This window comes from Theropithecus gelada, chromosome 1, assembly GCF_003255815.1.
Source record: "Theropithecus gelada isolate Dixy chromosome 1, Tgel_1.0, whole genome shotgun sequence".
NCBI lineage: Eukaryota > Metazoa > Chordata > Mammalia > Primates > Cercopithecidae > Theropithecus > Theropithecus gelada.
This window is the reverse complement of record NC_037668.1, coordinates 38472145-38498608: the sequence shown is the minus strand read 5'-3', so window position 1 is coordinate 38498608 and position 26464 is coordinate 38472145. Positions and strand designations below refer to the sequence as shown.

The 26464-nt window shown below is 46.9% G+C and overlaps 1 protein-coding gene across 3 annotated transcripts in view; it reads left to right on the top strand.

The window, feature by feature from the left end:
- Positions 1 to 26464, top strand: part of CLSTN1 (calsyntenin 1) — a 97007-nt gene that overhangs the window by 56758 nt on the left and 13785 nt on the right. For 2 of the 3 annotated variants that reach the window (XM_025401045.1, XM_025401025.1), the window contains exons 3-9: positions 10541 to 10570; positions 11749 to 11944; positions 15337 to 15545; positions 17074 to 17223; positions 17646 to 17831; positions 22115 to 22363; positions 22751 to 22872. In XM_025401045.1, the coding sequence (XP_025256830.1) occupies positions 10541 to 10570; positions 11749 to 11944; positions 15337 to 15545; positions 17074 to 17223; positions 17646 to 17831; positions 22115 to 22363; positions 22751 to 22872 (1142 nt within the window). The remainder of the gene's footprint in view (positions 1 to 10540; positions 10571 to 11748; positions 11945 to 15336; positions 15546 to 17073; positions 17224 to 17645; positions 17832 to 22114; positions 22364 to 22750; positions 22873 to 26464) is intronic. The other variant, XM_025401034.1, reaches the window with a different exon arrangement.

The following is a 26464-nucleotide window of genomic DNA, read 5'->3' as shown; positions in this document are numbered from 1 at the left end:
TAGGCAAATTACTTACCCTTTCTTTGCCTGTGTTTCATCATTTCTAAAAGGATACAGTGTCACAGACTTCATTACATCACAGACCTCATTGGTTGGGGGAATGTTAGCTTCTTTATTCATACATGTGAAGAGCTTTAAACCGTGCCTGGTACAGTAATTACTACCTACAGTGTTTGCTGCTGCTGTTATTACTAATAATAGAATCTTTTTAAAATATTTTTTCACTTAACATTTTGTGAGAAATATTTTCTCATCTTTCTACAAAAGTCATTATAGTGTTGCATTTTCTTACAGAGTTTCTTAAGTATTTTTTGGATAAGAGAGAGGCTAGACCTGGAGCCTTATTTTCATCTTAGATTGATTTGGGTGATGACGTAGAGTTTAATTTCACACCATGTTGAGGAGGAGGGTGGTGGTGGTGGTGGTGGCGGCATCTAATGTTTACTGAGTGCCTGCAGGGTGGCAGAGGTTGCTCTGAGGGCCCGGTGTGGGTTACTTTCTTGGATTCTTTTCAGCAGTTTGTTTTTGAGACGGAGTCTTGCTCTGTTGCCCAGGCTGGAGTGCAGTGGCGCGATCTCGGCTCACTGCAACCTCTGCCTCCTGGGTTCAAGAAATTCTCCTGCCTCAGCCTCCGGAGTAGCTGGGACTACAAGTGCACGCCACCATGCCTGGCTAACTTTTTGTATTTTTTAGTAGAGACAGGGTTTCACCGTGCTCCCCAGGCTGGTCGCGAACTCCTGAGCTCAAGCAATCCGCCCGCCTCGGCTTCCCAAAGTGCTGGGATTACAGGCATGAGCCACAGCGCCCGGCCTCTTCCCCAGTCTTATGCAGTAGACATGCCCACTGCCCCTGTCCTCCAGGTGAGGAACAAGGCTCAGCGTGTCTGCCAGCTGCGTGACAGCAGGAGAAGCTACTTTGTTCCCCACTTTATCCCCAAAACCTCCGTCAGTGCCTGGGGCACAGTCACTCCATAGATATTTGTAGAGGGAGGAGATGAGTCTGCCCAGGATCACACAGCTCGTAAATGACAGAGCCACCTCGGGGCCCAGCTCACTGTGTGAACATTCCGGTTCATCGTGTGATCCCACTACAAGGCGTGTGTGTGTGTGTGGGTAGCCATAGGAGTTCACTTGTCAGAGCTCTGAAATGAATGCATGTGCAATGCTGGGAGCTTAGTCGCTGAAGCTCCTTGTAAGTCATCACTAATCAGACATTCACGATGAAGATCCAGTCTCGCCTGGATTGTTTCCTTGGGGTGAAATTCAGGTACAGAGTCTTGGTATTTGTCAAGTGTTTTAGGAAATTTAAATGATTCGGTTTCTAGTTCTCCTCCTTCTCCTTAATCTGCTGAAAGCCTGAGTAGTCACAGGTCAGAAAACAGTTTTTGCGTTTTATTATTTATTTATTTATTTGGAGATAGGGTCTGGCTCTGTCGCCCAGGCTGGAGTGCAGTGGCATGATCTCGGCTCACTGCAACCTCTGCCTTCCAGGTTCAAGCAATTCTCATTCCTCAGCCTCCCGAGTAGCTGGGATTACAGGCGTGCACCACCACAGGCCAGCTAATTTTTTGTATTTTTAGTAGAGACGGGGTTTCACCATGTTGGCCAGGCTGGTCTCGAACTCCAGGCCTCAAGTGATCCTCCACCTTGGCCTCCCTAAAGTGCTGGGATTACAGGTGTGAGCCACTGTGCCCGGCCTTTTTTAAAAAATTTTATATATTTCATGGAGAGTTACAAGCTTGAGCCTCGTGTGTGGGCCATAGGGTTGGGGCCTTGAAGATGATGTGTTCTGTTCTTGGCAGAAGCCGTGCCTCCTCTCCCTGCTTCCTCTTCAGAGCTCCTCCTTCTAGGAGGTGGTGGTGGTCTAGCAATCTCTTCCCTGCCTTCCCAGATTAAGTATGGATGTTTTACAAGATTGGTTGAACCATAATGATACAAATAGAATCCAAAAGAAGTTTCAGGGCAAGAATGGGAACTTTGTTTTCATCGATAGTCAGAGCCCACCCAGGACTCCTGTGAAACTCTTGTCTGTATTCTTCGTTATGAATGTGATTCACGTGCTCTGAGCGTGGCCAGTGGGGTTCACTGCTGCGTTTCACTGCCCAGTTTTGCTTTTTTAGCACGTGTAACTGAGCTGACCTTGTGTTTGCAGCAGTGAGTTGTTTGACCTGCATGAAATTGCCTTTTTTTTGTTTTGTTTTGTTTTGAGACAGTCGCACTCTGTCACCCAGGCTAGAGTGCAGTGGTGCGATCTCGGCTCACTGCAACCTCCGCCTCCCAGGTTCAAGTGATTCTCCTGCCTCAACCTCCCAAGTAGCTGGGAGCTGGGATTACAGGCGCCCGCCACCATGCCCGGCTAATTATTGTATTTTTAGTAGAGAAAGGGTTTCGCCATGTTGGCCAGGCTGGTCGTAAACAACTGACCTCAGGTGATCCACCTGCCTCATTCTCCCAGAGTGCTGGGAATATAGGTGGAGCAACAGCACGCGGCCTCCTTTTTTTTTTTCTTTTTTTGAGATGGAGTCCCCGCCTCCCGGGTTCAAGCGATTTCAGCTAATTTTTGTATTTTTAGTAGAGACAGGGTTTTACCATGTTGGCCAGGCTGGTCTCAAACTCTTGACCTCAAGATCCCCCCTGCCTCGGCCTCCTGAAGTGCTAGGATTACAGGCTTGAGCCACCACACCAGGCCAATTTTTTTTTTTTTGTTTTTGAGACAGTGTCTTGCTCTGTCACCCAGGCTGGAGTGCAGTGGCACAATCTCGGCTCTCTGCAAGCTCCGCCTCCTGGGTTCATGCCATTCTCCTGCCTCAGCCTCCCAAGTAGCTGGCACCACAGTCGCCCGCCACCATGCCCAGCTAATTTTTGTATTTTTAGTAGAGATGGGGTTTCACCGTGTTAGCCAGGAAGGTCTTGATCTCCTGACCTCGTGATCCGCCCGCCTCGGCCTCCCAAAGTGCTGAGATTACAGGTGTGAGCCACCGCACCTGGCCTTTTTTTTTTTTTTTTTTAAAAGATGGAACTTCACTTCATCACCTAGGCTGGAATGCAGCGGTGGGATCTCAGCTCACTGCAACCTCTGCCTCAGAAAATCAAGCGATTCTCCCACCTCAGCCTTCCGAGTAGCTGGGATTACAGGCCTGCACTAGCACACCTGGCTAATTTTTGTATTTTTAGTAGAGGCAGGGTTTCAGCATGTTACCTAGGCTGGCCTTGAACCCCTGACCTCAAGTGATCCACCTGCCTCGGCCTCCCAAAGTGTTGGGATTACAGGCGTGAGCCATGGTGCCCCTACTTGAAACTTTATCCCAGTGTTAGAGATGGGCCTCATGGGAGGTGTTGGGGTCACAGCGGGTGAATCCTTCATGAATAGATTAATGGTGTCCCTGGCTATGGGGTGAGGTGTTGGAGTGGGGGACAGTGGGTGAATTCTCATTCTTTTAGTTCCCGCAAGAGCTGGTTGCTAAAAAGAGCCTGTGGTTGCTCCTCCTCCTCCTCCCCCATCCCTCTCTCTCTCTCTCTTTCTCTCTTTCTCCCTCACTGTGTGATTTCTGCACAGCCTTCCGCTGTGAGTAGAAGTAGCCTGAGGTCCTCGCCAGATGCAGATGTCCAACCTTGAACTTCCCAGCCATCAGAAGTATGAGCCAAAGAAACCTTTCTTCTTTATAACTTACCCAGCCTCAAGTCTTCCTTTGCAGCAACACTGAATGGACTGAGACAGCCCAGAAGTGGTTCGTTAGGCAGGGCTCGAGCCCTGTAAAGGGTGGGTGGAGTTTGCACAGGCAGTGAAGGGAGGGGAAAGGTGGGAGCAGAGGTAGGAACTGGAGAGGCCTCCCAGGGTAGGTTACCAGGTCAGCTTGTGTGGCGTGGGGTGTGGAGGAGCGCAGTATTGGAAGTCAACTTGAGTCCACATGATTTCCATTTGCTAGGCTGAATGGATGCATGGGGTTTTCCAGTGCTATGCCCGGATCACCTGGGGCCCTGGTGTAGAGGGCAGGTTCCTGAGCTCCATGCTCGGTCGCCTAGTCTGTACCTCCAGGAGTGGCGCCTGAGAAATCCATACCAGCCAGCTAGGTTTGCAAACCCCCGATGGGCCACCTTCCTAAGTCTATAGACTGTCTGCGTTGGAGTCATCTGGCAGTGCTTGCTCAAAATACAGATCACTGGGCTCTGTCCCTAGAACCACCAAGTCAGAATTTCTATGGATGGAGCTTGGAAACCACATTTTTAACAAGCTTCCCAGACCATTTTTGACACACTAGAATTTGAGAGCCACTATGGTAGTCCGTGAGGAACTTGTGAGAGCATAACTCTTGGAGTCTGTGTGTGGTTATTGTTATGTGTATTTAAGGTACCCTAGGCTGGGCGCAGTGGTTCGCACCTGTATTCCCAGCACTTTGGGAGGCCAAGGCGAGGGGATCACTTGAGGTCAGGAGTTTGAGACCAGCCTGGCCAACATGGCAAAACCCTGTCTCTACTAAAAATACAAAAATTAGCCTGGCATGGTGGTACACGCCTGTAGTCCCAGCTACTTGGGAGGCTGAGGCACAAGAATCACTTGAATGCAGGAGGTGGAGGTTGCAGTGAGCCAAGGTTGTGCCACTGCACTGCAGCCTAGGTGACACAGCGAGACTGTGTCTCGGGAAAAAAAAAGGGTACCCTGAAAAACTCTACTGATTAGAGACACGTATGAGCTTGTTCCAGAAATTAGCCTGGACTGGTAAGCAAGGAAGCCAGAGGTCACCAAACATCAGGGACAGGCCGGACACCCAGCCATTGAATGTGGGCACCAAGGTCAAGTGGAGCAGAGAGAAGTGGATAGTTGCTACTCAGCAAGTGTCCATTTTCTTTTTCTTTTTTTTTTTTTGAGATGAAATCTCACTGTCGCCCAGGTTGGAGTACAGTGGCATGATTTCGGCTCACTGCAACCTGTGCCTCCCAGGTTCAAGCGATTCTCGTGCCTCAGCCTCCTGAGTAGCTGGAATTACAGGCGCCTGCCACCATGTCCAGCTAATTTTTGTATTTTTAGTAGGGACGGGGTCTTACCATATTGGCCAGGCTGGTCTCGAACTCCTGACCTCAGATGATCCACCCACCTCAGCCTCCCAAAGTGCTGGAATTACAGGTGTGGGCCACCACGCCCAGCCCATTTTCTCTTCTTTACAGCCCCCTGATCCCTTTCCCATTGGGCACAGATCAGTGGGTCCACAACCTGTTACCCCACCTCCCCCAGCCAAGTATGTGGACAGTGTGAACTAGGCTGAACAGATGCCCCTCTCCGAAGTTTGAATGGTGAGTGGAGCGCCAGTGATGCTAAGAATAGTTACGGTTCGGGTCTGTCTGTCCAGGTTGTTTTGCAGTGGGACTGTTGTGGTTCCTATTTCCTGGTCTCCAGCCGCGTTGGCTTCCACCGTTTCCAAGTCCCTTTCTCTGGCCTACAGTCAGTTCCATGAGTTCCCGATAGTTTTCCAATCAGTTTCCTTTTGCTAAGTTACCTAGAAAGGATTTCTGTTGCTTACAATCAGAGAACCTTAGCTGTTATATGTAAGGAGTGAAGGAAACACTTGCAATATAAGGGCAGGGTCCCCTGAGAGCTGGGAGACGTGTAGGAGAGGCCATCCTCAGGTTAGGAAGAAGACTTTGAAAGAACAGCAAGGCCAGCCTGAAGCTGGGGTTTCTCAAAGGCACAGATGAGGAACGTAAGGGCAAAGTGCTGTCAGCTGAGAACCCCGCACGTGACTTTGGATATCCAGAAGTCAAATCTAGACTTTGTTGTGTTCATGCATTTTTCATATTTTTATGTTTCGCTTTAAAATCCCTTTAAAACAATTTTTTTTAAATTTTTTTTATTTTTAGACATGGTCTCGCTCTGTTCCCCAGAGTACAGAGGCTGGAGTGCAGTGGCATGATCATGGCTCACTACAGCCTTAACATCCCAGGCCCAGGTGATTGTCCCACCTTAGGCTCCCAGGTAGGTGGGACCACAGGCACATGCCACCACGCCCGGCTAATTTTTGTATTTTTGGTAGAGACAGGATTTCACCTTGTTGGTCAGGCTGGTCTCGAACTCCTGACCTCAGGTGATCCACTGCCTTAGCCTCCCAAAGTGCTGGGATTACAAGTGTAAGTTACCAGGCCTGCCTCTCAAATTTCTTTTTTTTTTTTTTTTTTTTTGAGACGAAGTCTTGCTCAGTCGCCCAGGCTGGAGTGCAGTGATGTGATCTTGGCTCACTGCAAGCTCCGCCTCCCGGGTTCACGCCATTCTCCTGCCTCAGCTTCCCGAGTAGCTGGGACTACAGGAGCTCACCACCACGCCCAGCTAATTTTTTTTTTTTTTTTTTTAGTAGAGATGGGGTTTCACATTAGCCAGGATGGTCTTGATCACCTGACCTTGTGATCCGCCTGCCTCGGCCTCCCAAAGTGTTGGGATTACAGGCGTGAGCCACCGTGCCCAGCCTCAATCTTAAGTTCCTTTTGACCATTTTAGATGATCTCAGGGGAATGAAGGTTTGGGGAAAGAGCCTGGGAAGGATTTGGCCCATTCCTAGGCGATCCTAGCTAGAGAGGTTGTCTGGGAAACCTGGTTGGGTGTTTTCAGCTTGGTAAAAGCAGGGTTTTAGGTAGATTTGCCCAGCAGAGCCAGCTGAATTGAGTGGGAGGGAGCAGGGCAGGAAGGAACTGGGATGTGAGAGGCGATTCTGAGAGGTCCTTCCCTGCAACGGATGAGGTTGTTTGAGGTTGAGAGAGGCTGAGTGTAGGATAGCGAGGGGTGGAGCTACACCTTCATATGTGATGATGCCATAGCATGCATTTAACTACTGTGAACTGGGGCGGGCGTGGTGGCTTATGCCTGTAATCCCAGCACTGAGGGAGGCTGAGGCAGGTGGATCGCTTGAGCTCAGGAGTTCAAGACCAGCCTGGGCAACATGGTAAAACCCCGCCTCTACCAAAAAAAAAAAAAAATAATAATAATAATAATAAAAATAAATCTGGGAATGGGTGGCATGCACTGGTGGTCCCAGCTGCTCGGGAGGCTGAGGTGGGAGAATCGCTTGAATTCAGGAGGTGGAGGTCCTATCTATTCCCCTAAAAATCCCTTAAATGTCTCCTTGGGACAGCGCCTAGTTCTGCCGTCATTGTATCTCATCAGAGGTACTCTGGTAGCTGTAACTTGTTCAGTCGCCCCTGCCTTGCTCCAGTCCGATCCGTCTTCCTTATTAAAAGTAGAGTTTTAGGTTGAATGCACAGATGGCCACTTAAGGTGGGCGTAGGGCTGACTCTGAAGATGGCTCAGCAGGCCCTGCAGTGATGGGCTCGGTTGCAAGGCTGGTGCAGAAGACCCAGGTCTGCCTGAGTTTTGCAAAGCCCACACTGCACCTGCCGCCTCGAACTACCAACCTGGTGAGTTGTTTTCTTAAGTCCTTGTAGTTAAAGGACCCAGCCTGACTAGCAATTTAATAAGTACTGGTGAATTTGAGGCACCATATCCCTTTGGTGGAACTCATTAAAGTAGCTAATGTTAATACTCAGAATATTGAGTATTCTGAGGGCTAGGTTTGTACCATTGCATTCCAGCCTGGGCAACAGAGGGAAACCCTGTCTCTAAAACAACCAACAAGGAGGAAATCTGCACTTACCTATGGAGAGACCTGTGTCAGGAAAGCACACCACAATCACCGTCATTAATGTCAATTCAGATGATGTGGAACTGCCTCACCATTTTCTCTGCAGAACAGTCAACTCCAAGTCAGAAACTGAAGTTTTATCTGAATTAAAGCTGGGCAACCTAAATTACTTTAAAATGTATTATGCAATGTTAATATGCATCAAAACATGTAATATTGTGAATTAGCACATCCTGGAAAACATTTGGACACGTCTGGTACCGGGCAGGTTACTCATGGGTGTGTCTGTAGAGCAGAGATGAGCAAATCTTTTCTGTGAAGAACTAGATAGGACTATTTTAAGCTTTGGGGCCCCTCGGATCTCTTTCGCAATGATGTAACTCTGCAACAACCTCTGCCCTTGCAGTGTGAAAGCAGAGACCATACATTAAACAAATGAGCATGTCTGTGTTCCAGTAAAATGTATTTATAGAAACTGTATTTGAGGCTGGGCTGGTGGCTCACGCCTGTAATCTCAGCACTTTGGGAGGCAGAGGTGGGTGGATCACAAGGTCAGGAGATCAAGACCATCCTGGCTAACATGGTGAAACCCTGTCTCTACTGAAAATACAAAAACAAAAAAATTAGCCAGGCATGGTGGCGGGCACCTGTAATCCCAGCTACTCGGGAGGCTGAGGTGAGAGAATGGCATGAACACGGGAGGTGGAGCTTGCAGTGAGCCGAGATCGTGCCACTGCACTCCAGCCTGGGCAACAGAGCAAGACTCCATCTCAAAAAAAAAAAAAAAAAAGAAAAACTGTATTTGAAATTCATGTAATTTTCTCATGTTATGAAGTTCTGTGTTAAAAGGTAAAAATTGTTTTTAGCGTGTGAGCTGTTCAAAATCAGGAACAGGTTGGACTTTTTGGAAATGACAGTTTACAGACCCCTAATTCAAAACAGCTCTGTCCAGCGGACCTGCTGTGCCAAGGGGAGTGCTCTGCGTCCACTGTCTCCTTGCAGCAGCCACCAGCCACATGTGGCTACTGGACCCTTGAGAACCAGCCAGTGTAACTGAGGAACTGGATTCTTCACATCGTTTGATGTGAAGCACAGGCGTACAGAGGCTCTTCTACACGTGGGGCAGCAAGCAGGGACAGAAATAATCATGACACCATTGTTTTTAAACAGCAAAAGCAACTGATGGCATTTTCACACAATGGAAAATGATGGTAATAATAGCAAACATTTGTTAAGTGCTCTCTTTCCGCCCCGCAATGTTTTAAGCACGTTACATGTTTTGACATGTGGATTCTCACTGTTATGTAGTAGTGAAAATGAATAAACTATATAGCTACCTATACCAGCAGGGATGAATGAATCTTAGATACACTAAGTTGCATGAAAAAGCAAGTCGCAGCCAGGCGTGGTGGCTCACGCCTATAATCCTAGCACTTTGGGAGGCCAAGGCGGGTGGATCATGTGAGATCAGGAGTTCAAGACCAGCCTGGCCAGTATGGTGAAATCCCATCTCTACTAAAAATACAAAAATTAGCTGGGCTTGGTGGCAGGCGCCTGTAATCCCAGCTGCTTGGGAGGCTGAGACATGAGAATCACTTGAACCCGGGGATCTGAGGTTGCAGTGAGCTGAGATGCCACCACTGTACTGCAGCCTGGGCAACAGAGTGAGACTCTCTCAAAAAAAAGAAAAGAAAAGAAAAGCGAGTCAGAAAAACTACATGCCACGTGATACCATTTTTAAAACCTTAAAACCAAGCAAAATGAAACAACACTGCGGGGGAAATAAATGGTAGAATTATTACCAAAGCAAGGGAATTCAGGCCATGTTACCTTTGGGGGAGAGAAGGTGCCACCTGTGAGGGCCCACTGTGTTGAGGGGCAGCAGAATTCCTGACCTGTTCACATTTCCACTCCTCCATAGTAAAGGGTTTATAAGCAACATGTATATTGACTTAGTAGAACAGAGCTTTCATGTAATAAAAGCAATGACCATTGTAGCATCTCTACCGTTCGTTTCGAATCTGGTTTCCATTCACATTTAAGCAGATGTTCCATTAGCAGAGGGGTTTATATTTGTTGCCTTGGTTGGGTACTTTGGATTAGAAAAACATTGTTATTTTTTTCAGTTCAAGAACAAAGGGTTAAAACCTTTTGCTCCGGCCGGGCACGGTGGCTCACGCCTGTAATCCCAGCACTTTGGGAGGCCGAGGCGGGTGGATCACGAGGTCAGGAGATCGAGACCATCCTGGCTAACATGGTGAAACCCCGTCTCTACTAAAAATACAAAAAAAATTTAGCTGGGCGTGGTGGCAGTCGCCTGTAGTCCCAGCTACTCAGGAGGCTGAGGCAGGAGAATGGTGTGAACCCGGGAGGCGGAGCTTGCAGTGATCCGAGATTGTGCCACTGCACTCCAGCCTGGGTGACTGAGCAAGACTCCATCTCAAAAAAAAACAAAAAACAAAAACAAAACGTTTTGCTCAAATTTTTGTTTCATTAAATCTACTGGTGAGTTGAATGTTACCGAATCTAGCTGAGAGAATTTAGGTTGGAAATGAACATCTGAAAACTGTAAAATAACAAATAGATGTACTTATTCATGGTTTGTCACTAGAGTGTTCATTAAAAGAAAAATCCTAATGACACCTAGGGTGTTAGGACACTTCATTTAGGAGTATTTCATCCCTAAATTAATAACTTCAGAATTATGCAGTAGTTCATGGTAAGTTGGATTCAAAGTGACATTTTGTTCCTGAAGATTAGGTTTCGCTGTAGCAGTCCTAGAAGCCAGTCAGTGAGCTTATTGTTGAATAATGTGTCAAGCTTTTCTGTGTAATTTGTGCACCTTTGACTTTTTTCCTTATTATTCCGTCTTCATTCTTTCCTGTATTACTGACATGGGTTTATCTTTTCTCCCTTTAGAGAGTTTTGAGGTGACAGTCACCAAAGAAGGTGATAAAGGGTTCTTTCTTCCCCTCTTATGAATATTAACCCACTAACTTTGTTTATAAAATTGGGAATCAGCCCTTAAACAGAAGAAACTGTCATGCTCTTTTATCCTTATTTATTCTCCTACTTTGTTTCTATTTTAAAGTATATTGATGGAAATTGTATGTAACCAGACCCTTGGTTAGAAATATCTGGAAATCAGACATCCATTTGAACTGTATGGATAATACTGTACATTTTTGTTTAATCGAACTTCAGAGATTTGCTTCGTGACAATTTTCTATTAGTTGGAATTGTGGAAGGAGTGCAGTCTTATTTTCATGTGAAATACGTTTTGTGGAGTTTTACATAGACATCAAAACATTTATACTGTTCTCCCATGGACAAGAATGGAAACATAGCTTTTTAACTCCTAATTAAGCTTGTGAGCCAATTTAGATGCAGAGAAGTTCCCAGGCTGGTGTCTTTTTCAGGTTTGATAGGATAAAGTCCGAAACAAAGGCAAGTCTAGCCAGTCCCTCCCATAATAGAAACTGTGTCTGAATTGTGGATGATAAAATAGCTGTTGAAATGGATGCCTGACGAGTTGGTATTTCTACCTTTCTCATTGAGTAGTTTGTTTTGATTCCCTAATTTTAGCCAGGCTCATTGCACAGGAAGACTTGTTTCCTTAGATTTTTTTTTTTTTTTTTGACAGAATTTCTGTAATTATGGTGCTGATCCTATATCTCACGCTTCCTCCTCTCTCAACACATAACTGCGTTTTAGCTTCTCTCTGGTCCAAATCAAACCGGCTGCCAGCCCTCCCAGGAGCTGGGGCAGCGCTGGTGTTCTCAGGCCTGGCTGTGTGCTAATGAGACTCCTTTTACCCTCGAGCTATCTAAGTGCTCCTGTGGAATGCCTGTCTATATTTTCTTCTCTCTCTCTTTTGTATTCCTGCATGAATGGATGCAAAGTAAACAAGTTGCTTGGAAAGCCAGAATCTGCTTCATCTTACTAAAGCCCCAGAACTTCCCATGTTTAAAGCACAGTGCCCCTGCTTTGTCCACGGACCCTCCAAACCCCTGGCTGCCGAATTGTTGTCATTTATTTTCTTTGTGGGTGGAGAGTGGGGGGAGGAGGGCAAGGTGCAGAGGATCAACGTGGTAGGAATTCTAACCTGTTCTGCTTTGACTCCCTAGGTGAGATTTGTGGATTTAAAATTCACGGGCAGAATGTCCCCTTTGATGCAGTGGTAGTGGATAAATCCACTGGGGAGGGAGTCATTCGCTCCAAAGAGAAACTGGACTGTGAGCTACAGAAAGACTACTCGTTCACCATCCAGGCCTATGATTGTGGAAAGGGACCTGATGGCGCCAACGTGAAGAAGTCTCATAAGTAAGCAAGCTGGACAAAGAGTGAAAGTAACCCACCGAGTAGAAGTGTGTGTGCAGAACGAAAATAGTAGTGACTACTTGCCTGCTCCCCAAGACTGTGTTTTTGAAGTAGGCAGAAGATAGTTCTCAAGTATCCACAATTAGATTGTAAACTCTTGGAGGGCAGGAATCATGTCTGTCTACCCTTGTATACAGCTTCTAGCAAGAGCCTCGCTCACATTAGGCATATTAGGTTTTGGGGGGTTTTTTTGTTTGTTTGTTTTTTGAGATGGAGTTTTGCTCCTGTTGCCTAGGCGGGAGTGCAATGGCATGATCTTGGCTCGCCGCAACCTCCGCCTCCCAGGTTCAAGCGATTCTCCTGCCTCAGCCTCCTGCATAGCTGGGATTACAGGCATATGCCACCACACCCAGCTAATTTTGTATTTTTAGGAGAGATGGGGTTTCTCCATGTTGGTCAGGCTGGTTTTGAACTCCTGACCTCAGGTGATCCGCCATCCTGGGCCTCCTAAAGTGCTGGAATTTTAGATGTGAGCCGTGCCTGGCCTTTTATTTTTCGTTTTTCAGATGGAGTTTCGCCATTTCACCCAGCTGGAGTTTAGTGGCAAGATCTCATCTCATTGCAACCTCCGCCTTCTGGTTTCAAGCAATTTTCCTGCCTCAGTCTGGGATTACAGGTGCCTGCCACCACGCCTGGCTAATTTTGTATTTTTAGTAGAGAAGGGTTTCACCATGTTGGCCAGGCTGGTCTCAAACTCCTGACCTCATCATCTGCCTGCCTCGGCCTCCCAAAGTGCTGGGATTACAGGCATGAGCCACCGCACCTGTCCTAGGTTTTTAATGAATGAGTAAATAATTTTATCACACCAAATACTCTATTAAAGAAATAAAGGCGCTACGTTAAAAATTCAAAAAATCTGCGTCTCCCTTAGGAAGTTTATTTTGTTGTCATATTTACCTTTTGCTGTAATTCCTAAGGGCGTAAACTTAATCATTGTTGGCCAGGCGCAGTGGCTCACACCCATAATCCCAGCACTTTGGGAGGCTGAGGTGGGAGGATCACTTGAGACCAGGAGTTTGAGACCAGCCTAGACAATGTAGAAGATGCTGTCTCTACAAAACATAAGCAGTTAGCCAGGTATGGTGTCGCATGCCTGTGGTCTCAGCTACTTGGGAGGCTAAGGCAGGAGGATTGCCTGAGCCCAGGAGGTTGAGGATGCAGTGAGCCATGATTGTGCCACTGCACTCCAGCCTGAGTGTCAGAGTGAGACCCTGTCCCTAAAAAACAACAACAAAAAAAATTGGCCAGGCACGGTGGCTCATGCCTGTAATCCCAGCACTTTGGGAGGCCGAGGCAGGCAGATCACCTGAGGTGATTTTCACGTGAGGTCAGGAGTTCATGACCAGCCTGGCCAACATGGAGAAACCCTGTCTCTACTAAAAATACAAAATTAACTGGATGTGGTGGCACGTGACTGTAGTCCATGCTTCTCTGGAGACTGAGGCAGGAGAATCACTTGAACCTGGGAGGTGGAGGTTGCCGTGAGCTGAGATCACACCATTGCACTCCAGCCTGGGCAAAAAGAGTGAAACTCCATCTCAAAAAAAAAAAAAAAAAAAATTAGTCACTGCTGGTGGAAGTAGGCTGGCTTGCTGCCACAGTCCTGAGTGTGTTGCTCCACCTCCTGCCCATTAGGAACTGCAGGTGTAACAGGGCCTTGGACAAGACAACATAGAACAGGGGTCGCCATACCCCCGGACGTGGGCCAGTACTGGTCCGTGGCTGGTTAGGAACTGGCCCACACAGCAGGAGGTCAGCAGCATGTGAGCGAGTGAGCACTACTGCCCGAGCTCCACCTCCTGTCAGATCAGCAGTGGCATCAGGTTCTCATAGGAGTGCGAACCCGATTGTGAACTGTGCATGTGAGGGATCTAGGTTGCATGCTTCTTACAAGAATCGACTGCCTGATGATCTGAGGTGGGGCAGTTTCATCTCCAAACCATCCTCCCACCCCGATCTGTGGAGAAATTGCCTTCCATGAAACTAATCCTTGGTGCCAAAAAGGTTGGAGACCACTGGTGTTCTCAAGTCAAGCGTCTACAATTAGATTGTAAGCTCTAGTCTTTTCTCCACCACTTGCTAGCCCTTTGGCATTGTGCAAATTTAATTTTGTTGAGTCTGTTTCTTTTGTTTTCTTTACTTTTTTTTTTTTTTTTTTTTGAGGCAGAGTCTTGCTCTGTCACCCAGGCCGGAGTGCAGTGGCACAATCTCACTCAGCTCACTGCAACCTCCACCTCCAGGGTTCAAGCGATTTTCGTGCCTCAGCCTCCCAAGTAGCTGGGATTACAGGCACATGCCACCACACCCGGCTAAATTTTGTATTTTTGGTAGAGACGGGGTTTCACCATGGTGGCCAGGCTGGTCTTGAACTCTGACCTCTGGTGACCCTCCCGCCTCGGCCTCCCAAAGTGCTGGGATAGGTGTGAGCCACCATGCCTGACCTTGAGTCTCAGTGTCTCCTTAGCACATCTACTAAAGAAGGGTATGTGGGTGAGATGGGTCACATAACCCATTGTGAGGGTCAGACCGCCGGCATTGGGATGAGGAGGCTCGTGGTGAGCAGAGGGCGCAGCACCCCAGTGAGTTACTCCTCTTTCCACAGCGTAATGTTATTGTTTCCCTTGCAAAGGTCATATTTTGACCAAAGTCCTTGTCTGATTCAGAAGCATGCCCTGACCATTAGCCCTTGAAACCTACAGTTTTCTTTATTTGTAGCCAGCTCTGACGGCACCCTAATTTTCTTGGTAACTGAGCTGGGGTATTGGCAGGTGGCAAGGGCCTGCCCCTCCTGAGCTCTTCCATTTGTTGAATCAGACCAGGTGATGCCATGGTCTGTAGCCTATTCCCTAGAAGTAGGACAGAATTCGTTTGAACTCTCAGAATCAGACCATTTTATGCTTTCTCTGTTTCATACCCCTTCTTCCCTTGGCTCTATTTTTTTCTGGATTTTGCGACAAAATATGTTTCAACTTTAAAATTGGAGAACAAACAGACGTCTGGTATTGTTTATCTCCCTTCTGTCTGTCCTGTCCCATGTTGTCAAAAAAAACACCCAAGACTCTTTTATTTTAGATGATTGCTTTTTTGCTTTATTCTTAGGATATGGAAGAACCGACCCAAATCCCTCTTTTAACTTTCTGTTATCTCCACACTGAATGAAAAGCAGTGAATAGCTTGGTTTAATTTTTGACTTCATCATATGAAATTCATGAAACAAGGTATCAGAAACAGGAAATTTTAAAGTAAGGCAGAATTGGTATCTTTTGGGTAAACACACACACACTGACACCGAAAACAAGCAAAACAACCATATTTTTCTCCCTCCCTCCATCCAGAGCAACTGTCCACATTCAGGTGAACGACGTGAATGAGTACGCGCCCGTGTTCAAGGAGAAGTCCTACAAAGCCACGGTGGTCGAGGGGAAGCAGTACGACAGCATTTTGAGGGTGGAGGCCATGGATGCCGACTGCTCCCCTCAGTTCAGCCAGATTTGCAGCTACGAAATCATCACTCCAGACGTGCCCTTTACTGTCGACAAAGATGGTAAGAACGGAGGAGTGCGCTTTCCTTAGCTGGGTAGACAGTCCCTGCCAACCCCACTGACTTTACACCCCAGCTTCTGTGCTTTGTCAGAACTCCACGAAACTCACAAACGGGAGACCTAACCTGGTGTGCTTTCGCTTTTAATTGTAAAAACATTTAAGTTCCTACTTTGTCCCCTGACAGCTTCTTCTCTGGAACCTGAAAGTCCTGTGTTCTCCTGTTTTTTCGCTTTCCCACCAAAATCAAATAAAAATCCTCCCACCTGACATGGCTTTATTTTTTTAATCTTCTTAACTTTCAATCCACATGCATCTGTATGAGACTGACCTTTACATTTAGTTTCTCATTTTCTGTTCTTCATTAAGTTTTTTGTTTTTGTTTTTGTGGTATTTTTGGAGACATAGTCTCACTGCGTTCCCCAGGCTAGAGTGCAGTGGCACAATCTCAGCTCACTACAACCTCTGCCTCCTGGGTTCAAGTGATTCTCCTGCCTCAGCCTCTCGAGTAGCTGGGATTACAGGTGCCCGCCACCACACCCAGCTAACTTTTTTTTTTTTTTGTATTTTTAGTAGAGACGGGGTTTCACCATATTGGCCAGGCTGGTCTTGAAGTCCTGACCTCAGGTGATCTGCCCACCTTGGCCTTCCAAAGTGCTGGGATTACATGCGTGAGCCACCATGCCTGGCCATGTTCTCCATTAAGTTAGAATGTCCTGCCATATCTTTTTTCTTTTTCTTTTTGAAAGAAGGTCTTGCTCTGTCACCCAGGCTGGAATGTAGTGGTGCAATCATTGCTCACTGTAACCTTGACCTTCTGGGCTCAAGGGATCCTCCTGCCACAGCCTCACTAGTAGCTGGGACTGCAGGCACACACCTGTAGTCCCAGCTACTTGGGAGGCTGAGGTGGAAGAATCACTTGAACCCAGGAGGCAGAGGTTGCAGTGAGCCGAGACTGGGCCACTGCACTCCAGCCTGGGCAACAGAGTGAGACCCTGCTCCAAAAATAAAAAATAATATGACATTTGCATTGTTAATTAATGCACAGTCCAGAATCTTTGATGGAATTATGGACATTGCAAACACTTTCCAGAGATCTGTACTCACATTCAAAAAGCAGGCTTCTGTTCTAAGCGGGTGGGGGTAGGAAATCTCTTTCTTTTAATAAAGTAAATGTTTGATCAGTGATCTTGTATTTAATACTTGAGGTACTTGAATTATTTTGTCTTTTTAATTCTCTTAATGTATGGAGACAGTTAAATCTTAATGGAAAGCCCAACATAACACTGGGAGAGTAAGTGGAGACCGAGTTGTGTGGCTCCGTCTCTTCTGTTGAAACTCTTCAGGGTGGATTTCGTGTGTGTTCAGACTCAGGGAGGACAGGTTGCGGGTTAAGCATCACAAGCATATGTTTATTTTTGGCTGAGTACTTACAGGGCTTAAAGTGTATGCATTTTATCTTTCCGCCTAGGACAACAAAAGTATAACCAGCGTGGGTTTTGCTTCTCACTGTTGTTTTTGCCCCCTGTAAGGTTATATAAAAAACACAGAGAAGTTAAACTACGGGAAAGAACATCAGTATAAGCTGACCGTCACTGCCTATGACTGTGGGAAGAAAAGAGCCACAGAAGATGTTTTGGTGAAGATTAGCGTTAAGCCCACCTGTGCCCCTGGGTGGCAAGGTGAGTCTCATTCTCTCCCCTGCGCTCATATCTGTTCCTTTTTTTTTTTTTTTGAGATGGAGTCTTGCTCTGTCACCAGGCTGGAGTGCAGTGGCGCGATCTCAGCTCACTGAAAGCTCCACCTCCTGGGTTCCCGCCATTCTCCTGCCTCAGCCTCCCGAGTAGCTGGGACTACAGGTGCCCGCCACCACGTCCGGCTAATTTTTTGTATTTTTAGTAGAGACAGGATTTCACCGTGTTGGCCAGGATGGTCTCGATCTCCTGACCTTGTGATCCGCCCCCCCTTGGCCTCCCAAAGTGCTGGGATTACAGGCATGAGCCGCCACGCCCGGCCACATCTGTTCATAAAACTGATACGCTGCAGCAACCTAAAGTGTGTGTTTTCCTTCTCTCCTCCCCTGCTGATCTGTGGACCAATGCAGGATGGAACAATAGGATTGAGTATGAGCCGGGCACAGGCGCGTTGGCCGTCTTTCCAAATATCCACCTGGAGACATGTGATGAGCCAGTTGCCTCAGTACAGGCCACAGTGGAGCTAGAAACCAGCCACATAGGGAAAGGCTGCGACCGAGACACCTACTCGGAGAAGTCCCTCCACCGGCTCTGTGGTAAGGAGACCAGGCGTTCCTGCATCCGGCTGGCTTCGGTGAGGTGGGAGGGACCTTTACAACTGGAAATACTTGTGTGTGTTGTGTTCCTAATTATAAACTGTGATAGAGGATCTACATTTCTGAAATGAACTTTGCTGCCTTGCTGGCTAGTTTTAATACTGGATGGGCTTTGAATATGTTCAAACATCTATTGAATATGTTGTGTATATGTGCATTTTAAGAACCACTGGTGGCCAGGTATGGTGGCTTATGCCTGTAATTCCAGCACTTTAGGAGGCCGAGGTGGGAAGGTCACTTGAGCCCAGGAGTTTGAGACCAGCCTGGGCAATACAGCGAGACCCCATCTCTACAAAAAAATTGAAAAATTAACTGGGGATGTTGGCATGCACCTGCAGTTCCAGCTACTTGGCAGGCTGAGGTGGGAGGATCACCTGAATCCGGGAGGTTGAGGCTTCAGTGAGCCGTGATGGCACCATTGCACTCCAGCCTGGGCAATAGAGCGAGACCCTGTTTTAAAAAAAGAACCACTGATTTGAAGGAAGTATTTCTCCAACATACATTGAGAATCATCCAAAAAGGGCTTCTATAGGAATACATGGAGTGAGTTTTACATGAAATGAGATGTTTACTCACACACTGAAGAAAAAGGCCAGGGTGCGGGGGCTCATGCCTGTAATCTTAGCACTTCGGGAGGCTGAGGCGGATAGACTGCTTGAGCTCAGGAGTTCGAGACCAGCCTGGGCAATATGGCGAAACCCTGTCTCTGCAAAAAAATACAAAAACTAGCCAGGCGTGGTGGTGCACGCCTGTAGTCCCAACTACTTGGGAGGCTGAGGGAGAAGGATCACTTGAGCCCAGGAGGTGGACGTTGCAGTGAGCCAAGATCACACCACCGCATTCCAGCCTGGATGACAGAGTGAGAACCTGTCTCAAAAAGAACGGAAGGAAACATATAAGTAATATGATAGCTTTTGACAAACATGAACTAGAAAATCAAAACTAAAGATAGCCACATCTAACTTAGAATCTTCATAGACTTTCTATATTACAATATTGTGTGGAGAAATTGAGAGACAGAATTACTGGGAGACCCACCAGAAGGCTAGGTCTCTCTCTTTACTGTCGGCTATGGATATTTTTCTGGCTTATGGCTTATCTAAATGAAGAAGAAGTGAGGTATGGATGGCTGTCATGGAAGATGCTGAGGGAAGAGCATGTAGTTGGCTGGTGATAAATCCCACTAAATGAAGCACCGTTTTCATAAACTGGAAGTATATGAGTATACTGGGGTGTGGCAACTCCGAATCCAACTATTCGTAATTGTCACCTCAATATATATAAGTCAGGAGGTCTGGCACATTTTCTGTTTTAAACCATGCATGTAATTATAGTGTATGAAATTTATTCTGTTTCTCATTTCATGGTATTAAGCGAATTTTTTTTCAGCAGAATAAAGTTAGGAAGAATAGAAAGAATTTGAGTGCTTACTATATACCAGGCACTTTTTTTTTTCTTCTTTTTTTCTTTTTTCTTTGAGACAGAGTCTCCCTCTGTCGCCCAGGCTGGAGTGCAATAGTGCAATCTTGGCTCACTGCAACCTCTGCCTCCCGGGTTCAAGTGATTCTCCCGCGTCAGCCTCCCAAGTAGCTGGGATTACAGGCAACCACCATCATGCCCGGCTACTTTTTGCATTTTTAGTAGAGATGGGGTTTTACCATGTTGGCCAGGCTGGTCTCCAACTCCTGACCTCAAGTGATCCACCCACCTCGGCCTCCCAAAGTGCTGGGATTACAAGCATGAGCCACCATGCCTGGCCTTACGCCAGGTACTTCTATGTGTGTTTTAGCGTAGTCTTTCCAGCAAGCCTACAGAGTAGGTGGGTATTGACCTTGTTATAGAGGAATTAAACAATTGAGACTAAAGCAGGTTAAGTAGCTTGCTCAAGGCCACATATTCAGGAGCTGAGGTTTTAGTGTGTGTGTGTGTGGTTTCTTTTTTTTTTTAGACAGAGTCTCGCTGTCGCCCAGGCTGGAATGCAATGGTGCTATCTTGGCTCACTGCAACCTCCACTTCCCGTGTTAAAGTGATTCTCCCACCTCAGCCTCCCAAGGAGCTGGAATTACAGGCATCTGCCATCATGCCTGGCTAATTTTTGTAGTTTTGTAGAGACAGAGTTTCCCCATGATGGCCAGGCTGGTCTTGAACTCTTGACCTCAGTCGATCTGCCCTTCTCAGCCTCCCAAAGTTCTGGGATTACAGGCGCAAGCCAGCACGCCTAGCCTCAGGAGCTAAGATTTGGACCAAGGTCTTCTGTTACTCTCTAAAAGACCAGGCTGGTCCAGCCAAGGCCTGCTGCTCCGAGTAATAGCGTAGTCAAGAAGGAGCTTGCAAAATCTTTTCCTGTGGACAAAAAAAATTTTTTTTTTATTTGAATGTGGCAATACATAAGAACAGTTGGAAAACATTTTTTGTGTTCTTTGACTTAGTAATTTCATTTCTAGGAATTTATTTTAAGGGAATAATCATGGAGACACACAAAGCTGTGCATGCAGGTGAGGTTTAATAGGAAAAGGTTAGGGACAGCCTCAGTGCCCAGCTGGGAGGCCGGTCAGTAAGTGGTGCTGTATCTGTACAATGAAATGCTATTCAGGCCAGGCGTGGTGGCTCACACCTATAATCCCAGCACTTTGGGAGTCTGAGGCGGGTGGATTGCTTGACCCCAGTAGTTGGAGACTAGCCTGGGCAACATGGCGAAACCCCATCTCTACAAAAAACACAAAAATTAGCTGGGCGTGGTGGCATGCGCCTGTGGTCCCAGCTACTTTGGAGGCTAAGGTGGGAGGATTGCTTGAGCTCGGGAGGTCGAGGCTGCATTTAAACCAACACTGCACCACTGCACTGCAGCCTGAGCGACAGAGGAGACCCTGTCTCAAAAAAAAAAAAAAAAAGAAAGAAAGAAATGCTATTCAGATATTTTAAATTACATGATAGAAGAATATTACTAGGAATATACACATATTATGCACATACATAGCAGGACTCCACTTTTATTTTATTTGTTTATGTATATTTTGAGACAGGGTTGCACTCGCCCAGGCTGGAGTGTGGTGGCACAATCACAGTTCACTGCAGCCTCAACCTCCTGGGCTCAAGTGATCCTCCCACCTCAGCCTCCCGAATAGCTGAGACTACAAGGACACACCACCACACTTGGCTAATTTTTGTGTTTTTTGTGTTGGTTTTTTTTGTGTGGGGTTTCGCCATGTTGTCCAGGCTGATCTGCAACTCCTGGGCTCAAGCAATCTGTGTGCCTTGGCCTCCCAAAGTGCTGGGGTTACAGGTGTGAGCCACCATACCTGGCCAGGACTCCCATTTTTCTAAGAAAACACATCATTTTTGGGTATATTTATCAAAGGAGGACTGGGTGTTTATACTAAAATGGTATAATTTGGATCAGATTACCAGAAATGCTTCCTTTCCTTTCCTTTTTTTTTTTTTTTTGAGGTGGATTCTTACTCTGTTGCCCAGGCTGGAGTGCAGGGGCAGGATCTCGGCTCACTGCAAGCTCCACCTCCCAGGTTCACGCCATTCTCCTGCCTCAGCCTCCCGAGTAAGTGGGACTACAGGCACCCGCCACCACACCCAGCTGATTTTTTGTATTTTTAGTAGAGACGGTGTTTCACCATGTTAGCCAGGATGGTCTTGATCTCCTGACCTTGTGATCCGCCTGCCTTGGCCTCCCAAAGTGCTGGGATTACAGGCGTGAGCTACCATGCCTGGCCCTTTCCCTTCCTTATACAAATCCATGGTTGTTACTTTTATTTTTGTAATTTAAAACCCTGATTTTTGAAGAGAAGTAAACTGAAAGGGCCAAGTGTGGTGGCTCACGCCTGTAATCCCAGCACTTCGGGAGGCCGAGGTGGGCGGATCACGGGGTCAGGAGTTCAAGACCAGCCTGGTCAACATGGTGAAACTCCGGCTCTACTGAAAATGCAAAAATTAGCCAGGCGTAGTGGTGCGTGCCTGTAATCCCAGCTACTTGGGAGGCTGAGGCAGGAGAATCGCTTGAACCCTGGAGGTGGAGGATGCAGTGAACCAAGATTGCGCCACTGTACTCCAGCCTGGGTGACGGAGCAAGACTCTGTCTCGAAAGAAAAAAAAAAGAAAGTAAACTCGAACCAGCAGGTTGCCTAAGTGTAAGACAAGCATGTGCCTGGGGGCTTGAGGTGCACGGGACCTCTGGCTCCTCACGTGAGTTTCACTGAGCACTGTGGCTTCAGGTGCAGCCGCGGGCACTGCCGAGCTGCTGCCATCTCCAAGTGGCTCCCTGAACTGGACTGTGGGCCTCCCCACCGACAATGGCCACGACAGCGACCAGGTGTTTGAGTTCAATGGCACCCAGGCAGTGAGGATCCCGGATGGCATCGTGTCGGTCAACCCCAAAGAGCCATTCACCATCTCTGTGTGGATGAGACACGGGCCTTTTGGCAGGAAGAAGGAGACGATTCTTTGCAGTTCTGATAAAACAGGTAGGGTAATAGCTCTGCAAGCGATGCCGGGCCCCAGTGTCCAGTGGGGTGGATGCCGGCAGTGGACTCCCTCTCCTTTCCCAGGGCCCGATGCCAGGCCTGGTGCTCGTAGGCCATGTGCTGTGCTGTGTGCCTGGGGCACGTCCCCGAGGGCCACGGCCTGGGCGTTTGGATATTTGCTGTTGTTGCTCAGTGGGGTCCATGGTGATCACAGGCTCCGCTTCTCAGGAAAGCCCGGGTGTATTTGTTTCTAAGCTCCGTCTTGGCTCAGCTGAAGAGTTCATTTATGCAGATGAAATTGTGTCTTCAAAATCCATTCAAGAAACAGCTTTTATTTCTCCTTTGGGTCTTTAGTTGGCAATTTACCTGTAGAAACTGCCTTTGCAGATATGAATCGGCACCACTACTCGCTCTACGTCCATGGGTGCCGGCTGATCTTCCTCCTCCGTCAGGATCCTTCTGAGGAGAAGAAATACAGACCTGCAGAATTCCACTGGAAGTTGAATCAGGTGAGTGAATTGAAAATGCACTATTAGGGCTGGGCAAGCTGCTCACGTCTATAATCCCAGCGCTTTGGGAGGCTGAGGCATGAGGATTGCTTGAGCCCAGGGGTTCGAGACCAGCCTGGGCAACATACTGAGATCCTGTCTCTACAGAAAAAAACAACAACAAAAAAACCATGAAAATTAGCTGGGCATGGTGGCACACGCCTGTAGTCCCGGCTACTTGGGGAGCTGAGGTGGGAGGATTGATGGAGCCCAGGAGATCAAGGCTGTAATGAGCTGCGATTATGCCACTGCACTCCAGCCTGGATGACAGAGTGAGACTCCGTCTCAAAAGAAAAGGAAAAACACTAATTATGATCTTCTAAGAGAGAGTAAGCAGGTACTGCAACCTTGCACGTGACTGGCTGTGTATAGTCAGTGTATATTTATAATTTTATGATTTCTGTGTCTGTGGGTAATAGGGTAGCAAATTAAATCTGACAACTTTCCACTAAAAGCCTACATTTTTTCCCATATATTTTATATATACAGTATTGCTATAAAAATTGTGTATTTTATATTTGAAATACTGTTATTGAAATAAGCAGTGTTTGTTTAAAATTGGGATTGAAGCTGGGCATGGTGGCTCACGCCTGTAATCCCAGCACTTTGGGAGGCTGAGGCAAGTGGATCACCCAAGGGTCAGGAGTTCGAAACCAGCCTGACCAATATGGTGAAACCCCGTCTCTACTAAAAATACAAAAATTAGCTGGGTGTGGTGGCGTGTGCCTGTAATCCCAGCTACTTGGGAGGCTGAGACAGAATTGCTTGAACCTGGGAGGTGAAGGTTGCAGTGAGCCAAGATCGTGCCATTGTATTCCAGCCTGGGTGACAGAGCAAGACTCTATCTTAAAAAAATAAAAATAAAATAAATAAATACAATTGGGATTGAGATTCTTGTGTTTATTTATGCATCATTTAAAGCCTTGGCTCCTAAACTGTGCCAGGGAGCCCCAGGTGAATCAGCAGTTCTCGGCATCACAGGATATCTTAAATTTTCAAGGAACCAGCAATCTTGGCATCTTTCAGGTGCCACACAAACTGCTTCTTGAACTAGTTGACAGTTTTGACCTTAGGTAAAGTTACATTCCTTTTGATGATGTCATGCCTTTGCAAAGCTAATTTTCCTTTTTGGTGGTGGTGGTGGTGGGGTTTTTTTTTGTTTGTTTGTTTGTTTTGTTTTGTTTTGTCTTTTTTGAGACGGAGTCTCGCTCTGTCGCCCAGGCTGGAGTGCAGTGGCCGGATCTCACCTCACTGCAAGCTCCGCCTCCCGGGTTCACGTCATTCTCCTGCCTCAGCCTCCCGAGTAGCTGGGACTACAAACGCCCGCCACCATGCCCGGCTAGTTTTTTGTATTTTTTTAGTAGAGACGGGGTTTCACCTTGTTAGCCAGGATGGTCTCGATCTCCTGCCCTCGTGATCCGCCCGTCTCGGCCTCCCAAAGTGCTGGGATTACAGGCTTGAGCCACCGCGCCTGGCCTGTTTTTTTCTTTTTTTTAAGACAGAGTCTCACTCTGTCGAGTGCAGTGGGACGATCTTGGCTCACTGCAACCTTTGCTTCCTGGGTTCAAGCAGTTCTCCTGCCCAGCCTCCTGAGTAGCTGGGACTACAGGCACGTACCACCATGCCCTGCTAATTTTTGTATTTTTAGTAGAGACGAGGTTTCACCATATTGGCCAGGCTAGTCTTGAACTCCTGACCTCAAGTGATGCACCCACTTTAGCCTCCCAAAGTGCTGGGCATGAGCCACTGTGCCCAGCCGCAAAGCTAATTTTCTAGCAGTTGCTGTGATAAAAAGCAAATATCCTGTGAAAAACCCCACGTTACAGGAAACGAGAGAGCACTGTAAAATGAGAAACCTCATTAAAATCAGAATAGATCATTTCTTCTTTTGAGGTAGAGTTGGGATGAGAAGGAAACCTTTGGCCTTATCATCATTTATTTGTCTTGTGGAGTTAGTGGGCAAAAGCTGACATATGTTATATGTGCCTGCTTATATGTTATGTGTTATGTGCCTGCTTATGTGTTATATGTTACTAAAATATAATATTGTCTAAAATAATCATAGGATAGATCAAAGTAAAAGAGAATACATGAGAAAGGAAAAAGTATATGATAGTGGAAAGATGAAGTGGGTGTCCAGTTGGTAGCATTCATCTCTTTTTTTTTTTGAGACGGAGTTTCGCTCTTGTCGCCCAGGCTGGAGTGCATTGGCGCCATCTCAGCTCACTGCAAGCCTGCAAGTTCCGCCTCCTGGATTCAAGCGATTCTCCTGCCTCAGCCTCCTGAGTAGCTGGGATTACAGGCATGCGCCACCATACCCTGCTAATTTTTGTATTTTTAGTGGAGATGGGGTTTCTCCGTGTTGGTCAGGCTGGGTAGCATTCATCTCTTATTGGTGTATTTTTTTATTTATGTGAGTGATTATTTCTCAGAAACTATTATGATAATTATTTTCAAGAAACTAAAGAGGCCAGGCACAGTGGCTCAAGCCTGGAATCACAGCACTTTGAGAGGCTGAGACAGATGGATCACGAGGTCAGGAGATGGTGACCATTCTGGCTAACATGGTGAAACCCATCTTTACTAAAAATACAAAAAATTAGCCAGGCATGATGGCGGGTGCCTGTAGTCCCAGCTACTCGCGAGGCTGAGGCAGGAGAATGGTGTAAACCCGGGAGGTGGAGCTTGCAGTGAGCCAAGATCGTGCCACTGCACTCCAGCCTGGGCAAAAGAGTGAGACTCCATCTCAAAAAAAAAAAGAGAAGAAACTAAAGAAAGGCTTTGTCCTGGAAAAATATTTTTCAACATAGGTAGACATTTTAGATACAGTTCTGTCCATATTCTGTATGTATATATTTAGTATCTTCTAAGTATATACTGTTTAAAAACTGTATTATGGAAAATTTCAGACTTATATAAAAGCAGACAGATTAGTGTAAAGAATAGCCCTGTTTGCCCTTATACCTTCAACAACTGCCAACTCTTGGTCAATCTTCTTTCATTGTTACCCCTATTCGCTGCTGAAAATTTTTATTATGCCCTCAAATATTACTTAATAATTTTCAAGAAATCCCAAATAGAGCATTTCATTCTTGTAGATGCCTGTATGTCATTATGTATCTCTGATAGACTAGCAAAATCACAGCACTCTTTCACATTAAAAAAAAAACAGTTGGCCGGGCGCGGTGGCTCAAGCCTGTAATCCCAGCACTTTGGGAGGCCGAGACGGGTGGATCACGAGGTCAGGAGATCGAGACCATCCTGGCTAACACGATGAAACCCCGTCTCTACTAAGAAATACAAAAAAACGCCGGGCGCGGTGGCTCAAGCCTGTAATCCCAGCACTTTGGGAGGCCGAGACGGGCGGATCACAAGGTCAGGAGATCGAGACCATCCTGGCTAACCCGGTGAAACCCCGTCTCTACTAAAAAATACAAAAAACTAGCCGGGCGAGGTGGCGGGCGCCTGTAGTCCCAGCTACTCGGGAGGCTGAGGCAGGAGAATGGCGTGAACCCGGGAGGCGGAGCTTGCAGTGAGCTGAGATCCGGCCACT